Source organism: Heptranchias perlo, chromosome 13, assembly GCF_035084215.1.
Source record: "Heptranchias perlo isolate sHepPer1 chromosome 13, sHepPer1.hap1, whole genome shotgun sequence".
Taxonomy (NCBI): domain Eukaryota; kingdom Metazoa; phylum Chordata; class Chondrichthyes; order Hexanchiformes; family Hexanchidae; genus Heptranchias; species Heptranchias perlo.
Genome location: NC_090337.1, coordinates 35,560,558 through 35,578,872, shown reverse-complemented (window position 1 = coordinate 35,578,872; position 18,315 = coordinate 35,560,558). Strand labels below are relative to the sequence as shown.

Genomic DNA, 18,315 nt, shown 5'->3' with positions numbered 1-18,315 from the left:
AGGGGTGATGGGAGAACGGGACTTGGTGCGAGTTAGGATATGGGCAGTAGAGTTTTGGATGAGCTCAAGATTATGGAGGGTGGAAGACGGGAGGCTGGCCAGAAGAGCATTGGAGTAGTCAAATCTAACAGTAACAAAGGCATGGATGAGGGTTTTAGCAGCAGGTGACCTGAGGTGGGGCGGAGACAGGCTTTGGCACCTGAATGTAAATCTGGTAGACAAGCAAAAAAGATCTAAATTCACCAATTAGACAATGAGCCTCATTAATTACAAAATCCACAAATGCACTTTGAGAATTAGTAAACTCAGAGAAAATCTCAGTTAGCAAATTTTGGCTATAGATCTGGTAGGGGTATTTTACGTTAATTTTATACAACACATTCTTAGCAGTGTGCTCAGCTTTGTGACTAACCAGATTAACCATCAACATGTCCAGAATTAATAGCTATTTTTTCGTGGGAACAACCCAAAATATATATTTACCCCTATTTGGTTTAATGTGAACTCAGGATGTGATAACAGTGGAATGGTACCACGCCAGAGTAATAGAATCCAGGAAAATTGATGTGGAAGTGCAAGTTATATCCTTTTCATTCCTGGATTTAGTAAACAAATTCAGATGTTTACTGTTCCTTCCAGAACTCATAGTAGTAATTACACACAATATCCTATTTAAAATGTTAAACACTTAACCAGGGTGAACCACATACAGAAATTATTCAGTATGTCAAAATTTAATTTTTTGCATGTATAATTACACAATTCACAGTTAGAATAACAGCAATGCTGATGGTAACAAAATAAATGCAAGAGTTTTTATACAGGTGTTGGTGTAAATATTCGCCCGGAATTTCCTGCAGTGGCGATACTGGCGACAAACACATGGGGGTGATTTTAAACCCCAAGAACGGGTGGGTTTGGGGTGGGTGGGAGTTGAAAATAGTTGTTTTTTTGAGTCACAACCACAACATTTTCGGACTTTACATTTCCAGTGGGAAGCCTGCACTTTTACGTGCCGACGTTAAACCCTGAAATAAAGCCGGGTTGTGGTTGCGACCCAAAAAACAACTATTTTCAACTCCCACCCGCTCCCCCCCTCCAACCCATCCGTTCTTGGGGTTTAAAATCACCCCCAGTAAGTTAGACCATCCTTTGTCCCGAACCTCCAGCTGAGAATTTACGACAAAACTTGCTGGAAAACTGGTTGGAATACTCTGCAGCAAGCATATGGCCATTGCAATTTTCATCACTCCGTAGACTATTCCTGATACCTTTATTTAAAATGATACTTTAATGTTAATAGTTTATATTTATTCATAACAAGAAGTAATTTTAGCTGAGTTGGTTTTTCATCAACAGCCTATACATAAATATTTTGAGATACATTTATACATTTTCTGCATTTATTAATAGTTTATAGTTATTTCCTTAAACTTCTAATATAAAAGTTACTTTAGTTGGTTATTTCACTTTTATTCACTTCTTCCTGGTGATGAAAATTAAATAAAACTGAAAACCCACTATTGTTCTTCAGGATCTGAAAGTCTGTATTTGAATTCCATTATTTCGTCGTCACCCATTATGAATCTTTAATAAACGTGAGATGGTGTTTTATGTTAAAGTACTTCCATTTTGCACAAAAGAAGAAATTCACCCATTGTTTCAAATAGATCTCTATTGACTGAATATTAGATGGATACCATTTATTAAATGGAAGAAATTGTGAATTGCTTATTGCCGCCTAGTACACATGACGCTTCAAAACAGAATTGGAAGACCCCAGTCCTTTACTAATCCCCAATAGTAGCCAATGTTTATCAGCTTTTATTACTTGCAGGTAATAATTATCAAACCTGATTGTAACTAAGCTGATCTAACTTACACAATCTTTATTCCTCTCCCTAAATGCAAAATGCCACTGAAGCACCTGAAAGTTTCCAGATCATTTGTTGAGTCTATTAATTATTTAAATAAAATATCCCAAGTCATAGAACCATACAAGTTTACAACATGGAAACAGGCCCTTCGGCCCAACATGTCCATGCCGCCCAGTTTATACCACTAAGCTAGTCCCAATTGCCTGCACTTGGCCCATATCCCTCTATACCCATCTTACCCATGTAACTGTCCAAATGCTTTTAAAGTCAATCTATTAACATTCACAATTTTAAAGCAGAAATTGAAAAGGTGTACTGTGTATACTGGTTAGTTCTGCTCTTACTCCTTTGCTTCTGCACTTTAGTTATCATTGCTGAGTTAGCTAAAATATCAATCTGTTCAATTTGTATTTTTCAATAAAACTTCCAGGTAATTTCATCAAACCAACAATCTGCCACCTGTATTTCACTAAAATCCGTCCATGTGCAGCCATCTCTGTCTGTGAAATGGATGCAAAGTATTTCACCTTTATTGGGGACAGGGATTAGCTGCTACAAATAGCGACAGGAAACTCCCAGGATAACATCATAACAATTAATAATTGAGAAAAAACAACCTTGGACAGAAGCAGGTTGGGGCTCCAATTAATTTCAGGCCATTTCTAATGTTGAGCAAAAGTGAAGCAAATTTTATTAGATTAATAGGTCCATTAAACTGGCATGTCATTCTTGATATGGAATATTTTAATCGAAATATGAAGGAAGAGGTGATGCCAGCGTCATCTAAGAGACCTTCAACTTTGTGAATTTAGGAATTGATATTTTTTGTAAGAGCTTTTGCTGCACCCTCCAGCCCAGTTTATACATGGTTTTCCCTGCTATGGATAAACATAATTTGTACACAATATGCAATTGTTGAATTGTCTTTTTTGACATTTATTTATTCTTGAAGGACCTTTTCGCTAAATAAACTTGTGAAGTAGCAGATTAGCAACAATCAATGCTTAAAAAGAAACATAGTTAAAAAAAAACTTAGAAGAATTGCTAATAATACCTTTTTATTCACATCACCAAGCAAAGGTTTAAGAACCTGTCTTTCAGCAAGTCGCAATCATCAAACACATTAACAGATCACTTAAATGAAATCAGAGAACACATTTAAAGTCAGCACCACTGCCAGGTTTCCAGCACTATTATTTTTCAGTCTAAGTGGCAGCGGCAAAAAAAGGCGTTAATTCAAGAAATTCATGATCACCACTGATTTTAATGGTAGACGGAGCTTTGATAATTAAATTCTCCACTGTTGCAGGGAGGGTAACGGTGTAAAAGATCCCAGGAAATTATGACATGGTGTAAATAATGCCATAAGTCACTTGCACAGTAATTTCCTGGAATTACTGCACTAGAATATTGGCGTACACCGCAGATGTGCCATTGCTATGGTACAAATTTTTAGGAAATTCAGCATATATTTCTCTCCTAGTAATGCTTCAGATCAAGAGCTAAATCCAGTGTAAACTCAGTCGCAACTCAGTCAGACACTCCAACTGCTCCTCAGTTTGTTTACTAATTCTGTTCAGGAGACCCCAAGCTTTTCCTACAAAGGGGCACATAAACTTGTTTCAGTGCATAATAGTGAACAATATATAATTATATTATCTCAAACAAAATGATTGCTAAGTCAACCTTTAAATATTAAGTATGGAGATCTTTGTAAACACTTAAAAAATTGCAAAGTAAAAAGTAACATATTATCTAACCTTTCGAGAAAGGTCAGAGGGCAATGTCGAGCAACATGTCAGGATAAGGAGATGCCATTTATCTTCTGAATTCATTTAAAACTGTTTTCCCGATATTGCAAAAATGATTTTCATTAACAATAAATAGTAATTTCAGTTTGCGAGAAACTAAATTTATTGCAACTTAACTTGGTGTGATAAATTATTGGTCACCTTTTGATAATCCAATTGTTTCTATAACAATTAAATCTAGTTTACTTTTAGCAATACAAACTTAGTCACCTGGTGAGCAAGAGCCCTCCTGCGCCATTCTTTATCATCGTGCCTGCAAGTGGTGAGAAAACTAGCACGAGTCAAGGAAATTTCCGATCGCCGCTGTTTTGAATGGGGGGGTGGGGGGGCGGCGCTATTATTACGAATTTTTAACTGATTTGGCAAGGGTTTCGGCAAACGGCCCAAGAAATTTTGGCATGATGTAAAAACTAGCTTATCTCATTTGCGCCATTATTTCCTGGAACTTCTACGCTGGAATAATGGTGTACACGGTAGATGCGCCATTACTATGGCACAAGTTTTCAGAAAATTCCTGGCCATTATGGGAGGGCATGTGATACCAATTTGTTTCACTGTTGCAGCTAAGATATGATGTGGAGATATGATGGAAGGAGAAAATCTCCGAAAGCTTGTGAATTTAAAATAAAATTGCTGGACTATAACTTGGTGTTGTAAAATTGTTTACAATAAGCAGCTAAGATACACAGCACGCATGAGAGTTAAGGCACTCCCCTCCATCTATTACATTAGAAGTATTCATTAGTTTGACTTGTAACATATTACCATCAAATTGAAAATAGTAATGCGATTTAAAGTGATCACTGGTATTGATTATTTGTTAAAATCTGAAATTCTTGTAGTATTTGCCTTCACACCTGATACTTAAGCCATTTTTTTTCTTTCTTTCCTATGATTTTTTCCCTGTAGTGGAAGGCTGGGTGGATTCCTTCTGGAACAGAAAATGTGAGAATGCTTCCGAACAGTGTGAAAAGTCCTGCTTGCATCTAATTAGGATTGGCGGTTTAAAAAGGTAAAGCAACAGTTCGATCATAATTACAATTGTAAAACCTCAAAAAATAACTGCTTCGAATTTTGATGAAAAATTGCCTGTTACTAGTTCACAAAACATCAGAGAGGTAAAGGCAATACCATGTCAAAGCTCTCAGTACTTTCAGATTCAAAACCATCAGAGCCTCAAATACATATTTTTCATTAGAAGTACAACAAATAAAATGTATAGAAAATAGAAGACCTTATCAGATGGTTTCTTCATTCATTTACATTTACCTACTGACTTTTGTTATTCACATTGGAGTGAATTAGTTTATTTGATTTTGATTGCACTCATTGAGATAAATATCATCCATCCAAATATTTTAAAATATAAGTCAGTTTATTTCTTTTCAGACCAAAAAGTTACACTCAGATTAAAATATTTCATTCTATTTGGTATCATTTAATAAAACTGCTCATTTAAGAGATATTATAAATCCCTATCAGAAATTGAATTTACTGTCCCATCAGTAAACATAAAAAAACTCATGCCATGAGGGTGTGCTGTGGACTCCAGCTGTTTAATCACCATTTCACTACTAATTCCCATTTTCACCATAATCTAAAATTTATCTCCTATCACTCATCTATAGATATATGGTTGACAATTAGGCCGCAAGACATTTGTCATTTTACTTTGTGCCATTTTCTGAAATTTGATGACCAAATTCGCTTAAAAAATTGCAAACGTTTGAAAGGGGGAATAATGAAAGATTAGACAGAATTTCTTTGCAGTCAGCAAGGTATTTCAAAACAAGTTAGATATCAGAAAAGTAGCGGAAGATCAAAATTATATGGAAATATATTCAAAATACAGAAACTGATAATAAACGTGGTCTGATAGAACAATAGAAGGTACACTTCAGTTTGTGGGGAAAATGGAAGTTAGAAACAAAATGATGAGTAAAAAAACTGGAACCCACAGCACAAAACTGCTCCTGATTCTGCACCGATTGGCAGTCTCACCCGAAGATCATGGTGGTGCGGGAAGTGGAAAAATTCAAACTGTTGCAATAGAGGGTGCACTTCTGAAGTTATGGCTACGGCACATTAATGAACTGAATAAGAGCAGCTTCACTCTCCAGCTGACTGAACATCCCACAACTTGATGAGCACAAAATTAACCCATAAAATTTTTTTTAAAGTGCTATAATTTTTTAGTTCAGAGTAGGACCAGAAGACCAGTAATTGGCTAATTTGAGTTATATATATTCTTTAAAAACCAGACACATAGGCCTAGAAATTGGTTCATGTCCAACTTTAGGCACAAACCCAATAGCAAAGGGCTATAACTGATGCGCAAGAGGACCAAGCAAAATTGGTCCTCTTGCATCATCAGGACACAACCAGCATCCTGGGAACGCCAGTCGCACTCCAAGAGACAGTGCACGGTCGCGAAGAAGACTAAGATCAGCTGGCGGGATGCAGTGAGTCTGGGAGGTGGGGGGGGTGGGGGTGGGGGTGGGGGGAAAAGAGTTCAAGAGAGTGTCGAACAATGGCCGGCGGTTTTAATGTGGAATCAAAAGCAAAATACTGCAGATGCCGGAAATCAGTTTTAATGTGGAGCCAAGAGGAGCATGAGTGTTAGCCGCAGAGAGGGCAACAAAAATAGGAAATACAGCAGGAACATTTTTACTGAAAGAGTGCTAAGTATGTGGAACAGATTAACGGCGTTGGTGGTGGAACAAGAAATCTTAATGGGTTTCAAGAAAGGACTGGACAGGCTCTTGTCAATAAATGGCATTCAAGGTTATTAGAAATGTACCAAGGGAATTCTGTGGCTAGGTGGGCTAGTTGGACCGAATGTCTATTGCCTATTGTTAATATGTCTCACCATTCCCTATCTCTGAGACTTCATTCAACTCTAGGTTCCTGTATGCGCACTATACTCCTTTGCATCCCCCATTCTCTTCGCTCCATCCTTGGCAGTAGAACCTTCAGGCATTTTGGCCCAGCATTCTGGAACACTCGACCGAGGTGGACGGGGAGCACCCCCCCAAAACAAAGTGGCTAGCCGACACCAAGACTCCTGGCCTCTCACTTGTGGTCGGCGCCCAAGATGTGCCCCTAGTGGCATCGTGCCTCTCAGTGTATTTATATTAGATGACCTCACCTGACCCCGTCCACCTAAGTCAGTTTGCCTTTCTACCTCTTTCCGCTACTTGAAAAACCCCCTCAAAGCCTACCTCTTCAGCCTTGCTCTCAGTCACCACCCCTATTCTTTCTTCCTCCATTTTTTGATCTCTGCTTATTTTCCACTTTTGTGTAATACGTCTTATGTTAAAGCTGCTTTAAGTAAGTTGTTCTTGTATTGCCTGTGTGATATTATTTGTATTAGAAAATATATCTTAGAAGCGTACTAACCACTATAATTGCTGTCCTCTCCAGTGTGACTCAAGGATTAGTTTGCCTACTGGGATTCGGTATTATTTTTATGGTGGCTATGTCTAATCCAAAGGTAAGTTAGGCATAAAGAATTTTATATTAATGAAATTAATGAGTAAATCCTGTGATACATTATGCCACAATAGTGTATTATCAATTCAACCCTATAATTCCAGCAGTTTCTATGAGACCATTGGGCTAAAATTTCACGGGCCTTTGATCTCGGTCTGAATATCAGCACCTGCCCACTGTTGACCTAGATCAATTGTATGGGGTCAGGTGAGGTCATCTAATATAAATACACTGAGGGGCACCATGCCACTAGGGGCACATCTTGGACGCCTACCACAAGTGAGAGGCCAGGAGTCTTGGTGTCGGTTGGCCACTTTGTTTTGGTGGGGGGCAGCTCCCCGTCCACCTTGGAAACAAACACTCCTCATTTGCCCATGGGGTTTGAAAAATTAAATAAAAATGTTATCCTTCTTGGGGATCCAGGCCAGGATGCAGGCTTGGCCCTGACATGGACCCCAGAACCAGCACTCCGGTAGCTGAAACACCAACTTGTACTCGACATACTTGTCACCAAAACTGTGCCTGGAAGATCCCAGGCCTGGAGTCCCTACCCTGAGCCATGTCCACAGCCTTTGGCGCTGACCTTGTTTGGGGTGGGCAGAAGTTCTGCCCCCAACAAGACCAGGGTCTTGCGTATGTGTGCCAGCCTAATTTGCAGCTGTTCCATCACAGCTGCAGCTGTTGCACCTGTTACAGAAAGACCACAGTTTTTCAGCTCCCATGTGATTTTCAGTGTATAAAATTTTAACTTCCTCACTTTGCTTGAGGGCAAGGTAACAGTTGCAGTGGGGAAGCTGCTGCTGTCAGCATCTCCATCAGTTACATTAAAGTTTATTTCTATTTGACATGTTGAGGAGATCAAAGAATGAAGGGTGGAATTGTCTTCTTTGCTGTACTATTTTCATATTATTGTAAAATTGTTTTGGGACATTATAACTACTGTTGATATTATCATTCAGTTCAGTTAACCACAAGTGGCACATAAATATTAAAACAATTAAATCACTTATTAAGAGGTTAAACTGACCAGGACAAAGCAGCTCGCTTGATTGGCACCCACCGCCCCCCCCCCCCACACCCCTCCCCTCCATCTACCACCCTAAACATTCACTCCCTTCACTACCAGCGCGCCGTGGCTACAGTGTGTACCATCTACAGGATGCACGGCAGCAACTCGCCAAGGCTTCTTCGACAGCACCTCCCAAACCCATGACCTCTACCACGTAGAAGGACAAGGGCAGCAGGCACATGGGAACAACACCGCCTGCACGTTCCCCTCCAAGTCACACACCATCCCGACTTGGAAATATATCGCCGTTCCTTCATCGTTGCTGGGTCAAAATCCTGGAACTCCCTACCTAACAGCACTGTGGGAGAACCTTCACCACACGGACTGCAGCGGTTCAAGAAGGCGGCTCACCACCGCCTTCTCAAGGGCAATTAGGGATGGACAATAAATGCTGGCCTTGCCAGCGATGCCCACATCCCATGAACGAATAAAAAAAAACTAAACTCAGTGATAACTTTGGGCCTGAGGTACCAATATTATACATTACATAATTAAATGTTCAGTGTTACTTGGAAATAAAGGTATTTTTAATCATGTGATAGGTGTAAAATGGCTATATTGGTGGGATCTGTCTTAGTAGAGAAAATGTAGACCTTTCTGGTTTCTTAACGTGCATTTTGCCAATGGAAAACAAACATACTGTAGTCGGTCACTGGTGTGCACAACTGGTTTTAGTACACAGTACATTTATTACTAACTTTTGCAGAGTATTTGCTTTAGTTCTTGAAAATGTGTGATCTTTGACATTTAACATTTGTAGACTTGGGAATGGAATGCAACATGTCTCAAGTGAACCTTTGTATAAGCATTGCTATATTCATCACATTTAATAATCATATTTACCAAATATTAGGCCAAAAACAATGAATTGTGCCACGTCACAACTAGAACTTCACTAATCCCTTGCTGATAAAAAATGTAACGTTACTGCAAAAAAAAACTTAACAACCTACTCTCCCCATCACAAAAAAGCACAAATGTCATTGCTCTGCTCTGTCCCAAAAATTGTAGAATAGATTTGCCATTGTATTTTCATATTTCATTATTGCTGTTGTTTTCTACAGGGATTTGTTGTTGTGCTCGATAAAGTCACCTCATTTGCTTTAAATCTCGAAGCTGGCCTATTTATTTTCCTGATGCTGCGAAATGCTAGATCAGAGCCATATAAGTAAGTATATATTTTTGAATCATTTATATTAGTCAACAAAGTATTGTTCAAGGGGAGAGAACACAAGTTAACATCTATGAATTTCAAAGATTTCCCTTTTTAAGATTTATATGAAATTAATGAAAGGGGTAATGCTTAAACATTATTCAAAAGTTTTGTTTGGAAGAGATGACTGTAGTGATGGACAAAGGAAATGCAGATGTTGCATCCTTAGATTTTCAAAAAGATTTTAACAAGATTCTACATTGACGTTTAATAATCAGATTTATGGAATGGGGAACAGAGTGCTTGGTAGAAAATTGGTTCAAAAACAGGAAATTGTTAAACAATTGGCATTATTTAGCTCCTTCATTGTATAAACAGGACACTATATGATTCCAAGTATGATACATTTATTCAATTAATGGAACCAACCAGATTTAACGCTCTCATTACTTTGTTACTTGTTTGTGGTGTCCTGTTGGGACAGGAAATGCTGAAATTGCACAGAAGGTCTGTCAGCATCTGAAGAGAGAAATAATTGCAATTGTAGACCCCTCATCAAAACTGGAAACTAGAAGATAATCTGCAGGGTGCAGCCTTTTTGCAGACTGAGGAAGTGATATTTGAAAGTTTGAACTGTATTAGTGGCCGTACAAGAATGTATTGTTGGAATGCTTGAAGGTTGATTAACTTTGTGTGAGCATATGTATGTGAATAAATCTATTGAGACTGTGGAGGAAGGCCAGCTGCTGAATGGTGAGTTTTTTTATCCTTCCCCTGCCAATTCTTTTTTTAATGTATATACACAAGGGAGAAGCTGACTCGTATCGAGCCACTTTTCTACAAAGTGAGATTTTTGTTTGCAGAGTGAGGTAGTAATGTTTGAGAATTTGGACTGTGTGGTAGTTAGGGCTGGAAGAGTGGCTCTAACATTTGTGGTCTAGATTTTTTAAAATTTGGATTTACCAATGCTAGCTATCTAATTGTATCTTGTTCTGTAAGAATTGGCATTGATTAAAAGGCAGATAAAAGGGAAAGGCTTAGGTGTGTAAATTGTGAAACATGTACTTTGAAAGTAAGATTGGAAAAGGAGGATATACCCCTTAATCTTCTCTGGTAATCTCCTATGCGGTACCTCATCAAAGGCTTTCCTAAAATCCGTGTACACAGCATCCTCTGCTTTTCCCCCATCTATCATGAAGAATTCTATGAGGTTTGTCAAGCATGATCGACTCTTTTCAAATCCATCCTGGCTACTTCTATTTTCTCTAAGGATAAAATTACCATGTGTATAAATAAAGACTCTAAAAATTTTCCCCACCACAGATGTTAAGCTAGCCAACCTGTAATTACCCAGATTAGCTCGATTTCCCTTTTTAAAAATGAGACTATATTGGCCATTCTCTAACACACATCCTCACTCAATAGAACCCTGAAATATAATTTCTTAGGCCTCTGCAGTGTCCTCCTATTTAAGTCATTTGTGTCTATTTTAAATGACACAGGTTTCCCCAGGTCACTGCTTAATCTCCCTCCCGCCATTGCTGTCCCCTCATGGCCACACCTCCACCCCTACTGGAACAAGGCCTCTCCTGCAACAACCAGACCGAGCTCTGATATCACCTTGAGAGGTGAGCGCAATAAGGTCCTCCAAGTAGTTACTAAAATCTCCCAATGTTCCCAGACACTGACCTCCCACACAATGCTACCACCATCCCAGTGCTCCCACACCCCGAGACTACCCTGCCACGTCCTGGTTAGCCTCCTCCCCCCTAACACTAATACCCACAATCTCTGGGATACCTCGCTCATCCTCCTGCTACCTCCACACCCCAGGACTCTTCCTCGTCCCCCATTGGTCCCACACCCTAAGACTCATTTCCTAAGGCTCTCTAATAGCCCCTTCCCCATACGTCTAAACACCAAGTCTTATTGAAACATGCACGATTCTGAGGGGACTCGATAGGGGAGATGCTGAGAGCATGTTACCCCTCATGGGGGAATCTAAAACTAGGGGGCATAGTCTCAGAATAAGGGGTCGCCCATTTAAGACCGAAATGAGGAGGAATTTCTTCTCCCAGAGGGTGATGAATCTTTGGAATTCTTTACCCCAAAAAGCTGTGGAGGCTGAGTCAGTGAATACGTTCAAGGCTGAGTTAGACAAATTTTTGATCAGCAAGGGAGTGAAAGGATATGGGGAGAGTGGCGTTGAGGTAAAAATCAGATCAGCCATGATCTCATTGAATGGCAGAGCAGGCTCGATAGGCCAAATGGCCTACTCCTGCTCCTATCTCTTATGGTCTTATGGTCTCAAGTCACCCCCTTCCCTAAATCCTGTGATTTCTCTTTCAGAGTACTTTGTACTTGCTGTGAAGTTCAACAGTCCACAACACCCACTCTCAATGCTCCCAGAATCTCTCCTCCCCAGTACTGTAACACCTCATAACATCCCTCCCCTATGCTCCCAGCCAGTAACATCCTTCCAATCCAACAACAACCGGTCCTATAAACCTTCATCAATTACCTTCTACCTCTAAAAGTTTACTCAAGGGCTTCTGCAGTTGTGCACAATGATTTTAACCGTTTAACAATCAGCACAGTGAATTGTGTGCACTGACCTCCACACCAAATTTCACATCACCAACAGTACCGCAGAGGAAAGGTATAACTACCCACACGTGGCGACCCGGCAGATGGTACAGAGGACCTTTGAGGTGCCAAAAGCTCACTTCGTGTGCCTGCACAGGTCGGGGAGGATCCTCCAGTACTCTCCGATAAAGTGGCAAAGATTGTAGTGGTGTGTTGCGTACTGCACAATTTTGCCTATATAACCAGAGGATCCCGACTTGCACAGCCCCAAACCCAGGGTAGAGACCCCATGGAGAAATCTGTGCTCAAAGCAGCTGGTTGCATAGGTGTTCAGCCAGGGATAATTCGCAACCCTCGTGACACCTCGCACACATCAAACCCACCGAATCAAGTGGCATGAGGAAGTCTGAAACAATCATAGACTAATTCTTGTGCAGCTGCAAAATCAAGGAACGACGAGGTAATGTAACAAACAATAGAACTTTAATTCAGGAGAAAAATGCAATTAAACTTAGACAGCAAACAGCAAAAGTGAAAAGATTGATGAAAAACCAATTTTAGTAAAATTTTATCACGACCAACGACATCAGAAAAACTTTTATTCAAGATGACAGAAGATTGAAGTGTTTTAAAATCGGAAAACACAGCTGGCGAGGTCCACATCCTCATGAATTGTGCTCAAAAACAGCTTTCGTGAACCTTTACGTAACAAACATCAGAAAACCTTTCATTCAAGCAGCTTTTATAGTGGCCTGTGAAGGTTTTCAGGGCTTGCCATTGGCTGCACCAATTCTGAGGTCCCTGATTCGCCACCACTGTGACGTAGTCAAATTACTTTTCCAGCAAATTTTGGAGTAATTTCGCAATGGGAAGATTGCCGCACAAAATGATCTAAGTTATTGCATACGTCACGATCGTGGCGGTCCAGGAAATTATGAATCATTATATTTTTAGTTATATCAGGAGACAGTACATAATCGGACTTGGACCTTTAGAAGATATGTTGGAATGAGTTATTAATCAGGGTATGGAAATAGCTAATAAGTTATATATTTTGGGGCTGAATTTCTGCCACCTGTCTGCTGTAATTTCAGCAGAAGAGCCGGAAAAACTACGGCCAAGCAGGAGAACCTCCGCAGAAATTTATCCCTCATGAATGTTTTCACTTCTGAAAAGAAATCCTGTTTTACAGGTGCTTAGGTAAAATTAGCAATGCAGATGTAACATATGAGATGGTATTAATCAAGGTTAATGGACAAAGATCAATAGTTTTGCAGTACCCAATTTAATTTTATCTTAGAGTGCTTAAGGAAATGAGGGCAGTCATATGTGAGGCATTTCAGTTGCTCATGGAAATCTATGTTGATTCCTGAGGATTAGAGGATAGCTCATGTGATCCTATTACTTAAAGAAATCAGCTCTTGGGAAATTGGTTAGCTTAACTTCAGTTGTCAAAGATATTAGCAAATTTTGTGATACTATAAACAAGCACATAGAGAGCACTGTAGTTATTGTCAATACTTAATATAACTTTAGGAGGCACAAATCATGCCTGTCCAGCTTGATTGGGCTTTCTGAGGCAGTGACAAACAGTGGCTAAAAAGGGAGCCCAGTGAACATTCATCTACTTTTATTTCTAGAGAACTAGACAACATTCTACATGGATGGCTATTAGAAAATGCTGGCTGGCATTGTATTATTGGAATTGAGCCATAGGGTCAGGATCAGACTTATTAACCATCTGCATTTTACCGCCCCAGAGTAGAGATCATACCATCAGCAACCAATACAGCGCACCAGACTGAGAGAAGTACGTGTAAATTACTGTCTCACATTGAAAGACTGTTTGCCAATTTTTCTTTTTAGTCCCAGTTGGGTATACTCATAAATGTTATGGCACTTGAATCTTTTAAAGTTGTAGCCTACTTAAAATATTTATCTAAAACTGGAACCAATCAAAAACATGCTATTACGATTATAACTGCTCCAATTCAGAATTAGCCCACTCAGACAAGGTATCTATAGTTCTACATGGGTTTTATCTCACTTTGTAAATATTGAGAGATTTAGCTAAATAAGATAATTTCTCTCTACAACATATGAAATTCAGTAAAATTTGAAACTTTTGCGAGCTTACAAGAAGCGTGGAAATGATTGTAATTGTGAAATGACCTCAGTAAGTTGCAAAATGAGTCATGTTGGTGGAGTGGTGGAGTGTTCTGCCAAATCATTCTGAAATGTTGACCATATGTTATTTACTTTTATAGGCATTTTACGGTGCCGTTGCCCGTAAGCCCAAGGATCTTTTTGTTACATTGGCTTCTCCCAGTTTATTTTCTATTCGCTGTGGGCTATGACATCTATCAATCTTTAGCTTTGATGGCACATGGTTGGCATCACACGTATTCACTGTCAGGTAATAGTACAGTCTGACAACGCACAATACTTCAACAGATGCCTTAAAAAGGAAGTTTGCAAAAATTAGCTTTGGTTGCCAAGATTTTGAAAAAGAAAAATGTTTGAGCTGGAATTTGACTTCATGTATATTTTGTCTAATTGTTGTGAATTAGTCAATATATTGTTTTGTTGCCAGAATAAGTGTATGCAATAATTATGCACTCTTTTAGAGCTAAGCAAATGTACAGGTATTCAAAGATAAATATTTCAGATAATTCAATGCAATATATTTATGTAATCCTGTGCAGTTTCTCTTCAATACTTTTTAATTACCTGCACTGCTCAATTTACAATTGATTGTATCGCAGAACTTAATTTAATGACTGACTGGCTATGTTTACAATCTATAAAATACAAATGTTTGCAAAGTCACAAGTTACTCCTATTACTTGCGTGAATTATTTTTCGGCTGTATTGGGGAAAATGGAAAGTAAATTTTGTAGCAACTTCTATTTTCAGAAGCGAGACTTACTGTAGTCCTAGAAGCCTTGAGGAGCCTGCAAGGTTCTTTCTCTCTTCAGTAATTATGTTCAAAGTCTCCATTGATGTTATTTGTGTCAATATTCTAGTATGTACAAAAGTAAAATTCCTATCCGTGAAAAAAAGAAAGCCTTCACGTTCTATCATATATCCATTCATATGCCTACGTATAAAGTACTGCCAGTGGGCAATCAATCACTATATATGTCTGGTGGAATAAGCATTGTTGCTTCATACGCAAATACAAATTTATGGAGTATGTACATGTATTGGAATTTGTTCACATGCAGAAATCTTTAAAAGTTGGAGGACACGTTGATAAAGCTGTAAAACATGAAGGCATTTGGGATTCTCTGTTTTATAAATATGGGTATAGAGTAAAAAAGTAAATAGGCATGCTAACCCTACACATATCTTTGGTTAGGCCACAGTTAGAATATTATGTCTACTGGTGGGCACCCTACTTTAGGAAGGATGCCAGGACAATGCAGAAAAGATTTACTACAATGATACCAGGGATGAATCTTTAGTTATGAAGACAAGAAAAACAGGCTCATTTGATCAGAGCAAATGTGGTTAAGAGAGGGTTGTTCAAAATCATATGGTTTTGGTGAAATAAACTGGGAAAACTATTAGCAGTGGTTGGGAAGTCAAGAACTGGAGGGCATAAATTTAAGGTCACCACCAAAAGAATGATGGGAGTGGTTAGGAGATTTTTTAAAAATATGTACAAAGGGTTTGTTAGTACATGCAATGCCCTAGCAAAATAGTGATGGAAGCAGATTCCATTATAGCTTTTAAAATGGAAGTGAATAAATATTTGAAAAAGAAAAATTTACAATGAGTGTGAGGCAAGAGCATTTGGTACTAAGTGGTAGTTCTTTCAGAGAGCCAGCATGAGCCAACTGGCCTCCTTCTGTGCTATAAAATTCTATGATTTTTACCTGTACAACTACATTTTTCAACAATCTTCATTGTTAAAAACACTGAACAAGGAATCTTCCGCTTGCTTGATGTTTAAGTCAAAATCAGATCAATAATAAGGAATTTAATAATTTCATCCTTAAGTACTTATGATTGTTAATAATTCACAACTTACATGGTTTGAAACTAGTCAAGCTTTTCTGTTAGATCTGAAGCTGGATCATGAATATAAATGCTTTAAAACATTATACTCAGGAGATACTGAAAATATTGAAGAATTAGGTGTTTCCCCATCTCCAATATTTTTACAACTAATGGGTGTTCAAAGAAAATGAAAAATAAACGTTTTTTAATGCCCCAATGATTTTTCTCTCGAGTTGCTTGCAACAATGTCCAGGTGACTAATTTTCAATTCCTGGAGACTCCAGGACAATCCAGGAGGGTTGGCAACCCTAGCTCCTGTCAAATCTAGTCAGCTCTTGTATGTAATTGATACTCATAACTTCAGTGCTTTCTCAGTGCAGTTAAGTATAAACTTTACACATTTCTATGTGCTATTCCTTAAAGTACATGTTTTAAAAAAATCTTCCACGTGAAGCACTATAGAGAGGAAGCAAGCTGTCATTACTGCTTATGAAACATTTTTGCACCCAATTATCCTAATTGAAGAAGCTTATAGGTTGAATATGATCTATACAGTAAAGTTATATCATGGATCTAGAATTCACTTGTTGCCCAATAAATTGTTTATATGGTTCTGTTGCTCAATTACTGAATAACATTTCTTTGCAAAATATGTCCATTACTTATTCAGCTATGTAAATTAAATGTGAACTAATTAAAGCTGAATAATCATCCTTTCATAGTTGATTATTGATACATCGTGCTGTGAATTATATATCTTGTGTTATCTTTGTTTGGCAAGTTTAAAAATGCACTAAGAATTGAATGTTTTTATTTCTCTGAAGTAAGGCTTGCGGAACAGGAAAAGCATTTTTTTTAAAAAAATCTATTCTAATGACTTGGGTTAAGATATTCCTTGATTCAAATAATAGACAGCTTACATTTGCAAAATATTGATTAAGTATGGATCAGTATTCCACACTGGATTATGGCAATTGATTTCTATACAGAGGATACACTGTAATATTAAAAAGTCTCCTTCCTAGCACGGTCTCAAAGGGCCATGTCCAGTTTAAACAGATGCCTCCCGAATCTTTCAATCCATTGGTCTCCTCTTCTATTGCACTTAGGACACGGATCACTATATCCAACTGGTTAGCCCTTTCTTTAGTTGGAAGAGTGTACTAGATACACAGTTGAGTCTGGCAACAATCATCTGAAAAAAGGAGTGCCACAATACTTTGCGACATACCTGGAAGAGGTATTCCAAGTCCTTCCCTTAAGATGCCATCCAACACATCATTAATAGACATCAAATAGGGAGCAAAAGGGCAATCTTGCTCACATTTTTGAGATAAGTTCAACATGTCTCTCATGCACCTTTACATAGATTTTTGAATTGGAGTACACATTTGTGCTAAAATCAAGATTTGTACTCCCATAGCTTCCAGCATCTTCATAAGGGCTGTATGGAGCACTAGGTCAAAAGACTTAAAAATAAATCAATGAAAGCGAAAGCAAGTTGGTTTCCTTGAGCCATAAGATGTTCTACAATCTTGAAAAATCATAACCTATCCTACATATTTCCTCATGAGTTTGAAATCCAGCCCGCTCTTTTCTGATTAGTCTGCGGCCTACATAGCATCCAATTTCTGTGCTGTAATAAACCGAAGAAACTTAGAAGTCAGTGGTATCAACAAGATTCCTTCGTACTTTTTGGGATCATTAAGAGTACTCGAGCTTGTGGATAGAGATGACTGTGTACTAGAAGATCAAATAGTCATCCTTCAAAGAGTCTCAAAAAGGCAGTTTCAAAGCAAGCTTTTTACATCGTTCAGCAAAACCAATGTTGTTTCCCCTTAAAGTCCTCTTGCGTCTGTTTCTCCACAATTCCCGCACCTAAAACAGCTTTTAGGAATTTGGCATTAATATCATCCACACCTGCTACCCTACTTGCTAGCTCTGTAGTCTAACCATAAACTAATCTTGCTGACTTTGTTGATCTCTTTGTTGAACTTACGATCAACTTATAGGAATGTTGACATGGAGCTGGAACTTGCTCAGAGCAGCGTGGCCACGTTCGCAGCCGCTCCTGCGAATTAAATGTACGAATTTACTCACTGCGTGCTCCGTGACCTGCGTGATTTGGAAGTTTTCAAAAAATGCGCGACATCAACCCAGCCTCTGAACAGCATGGGAAATGTCTGTGAGACACGCCCACAAAATCTGTCAGGAAGAGAAGTCACGTCCACAAGCAGGCAAGCAAAGTTCATTCATTTAAAGTAATATTCTGCATTGTAAATAAAAATTATTTTTTTTAAATAAAAAGCCAAAGAAGCAATT

General features: G+C 38.6%; 1 protein-coding gene across 1 annotated transcript in view; it reads left to right on the top strand.

Annotated features, from left to right (window-relative positions):
* The window catches only part of si:ch211-51h4.2 (uncharacterized), a 197,266-nt gene extending 182,667 nt beyond the window's left edge, over positions 1–14,599 (top strand). The window contains exons 11-14 of the mRNA XM_067994727.1: positions 4,598–4,700; positions 7,112–7,181; positions 9,314–9,417; positions 14,256–14,599. Of these exons, the coding sequence (XP_067850828.1) occupies positions 4,598–4,700; positions 7,112–7,181; positions 9,314–9,417; positions 14,256–14,421 (443 nt within the window). The 3' untranslated portion in view covers positions 14,422–14,599. The remainder of the gene's footprint in view (positions 1–4,597; positions 4,701–7,111; positions 7,182–9,313; positions 9,418–14,255) is intronic.
* The last annotated feature ends 3,716 nt before the right edge of the window (positions 14,600–18,315 follow it).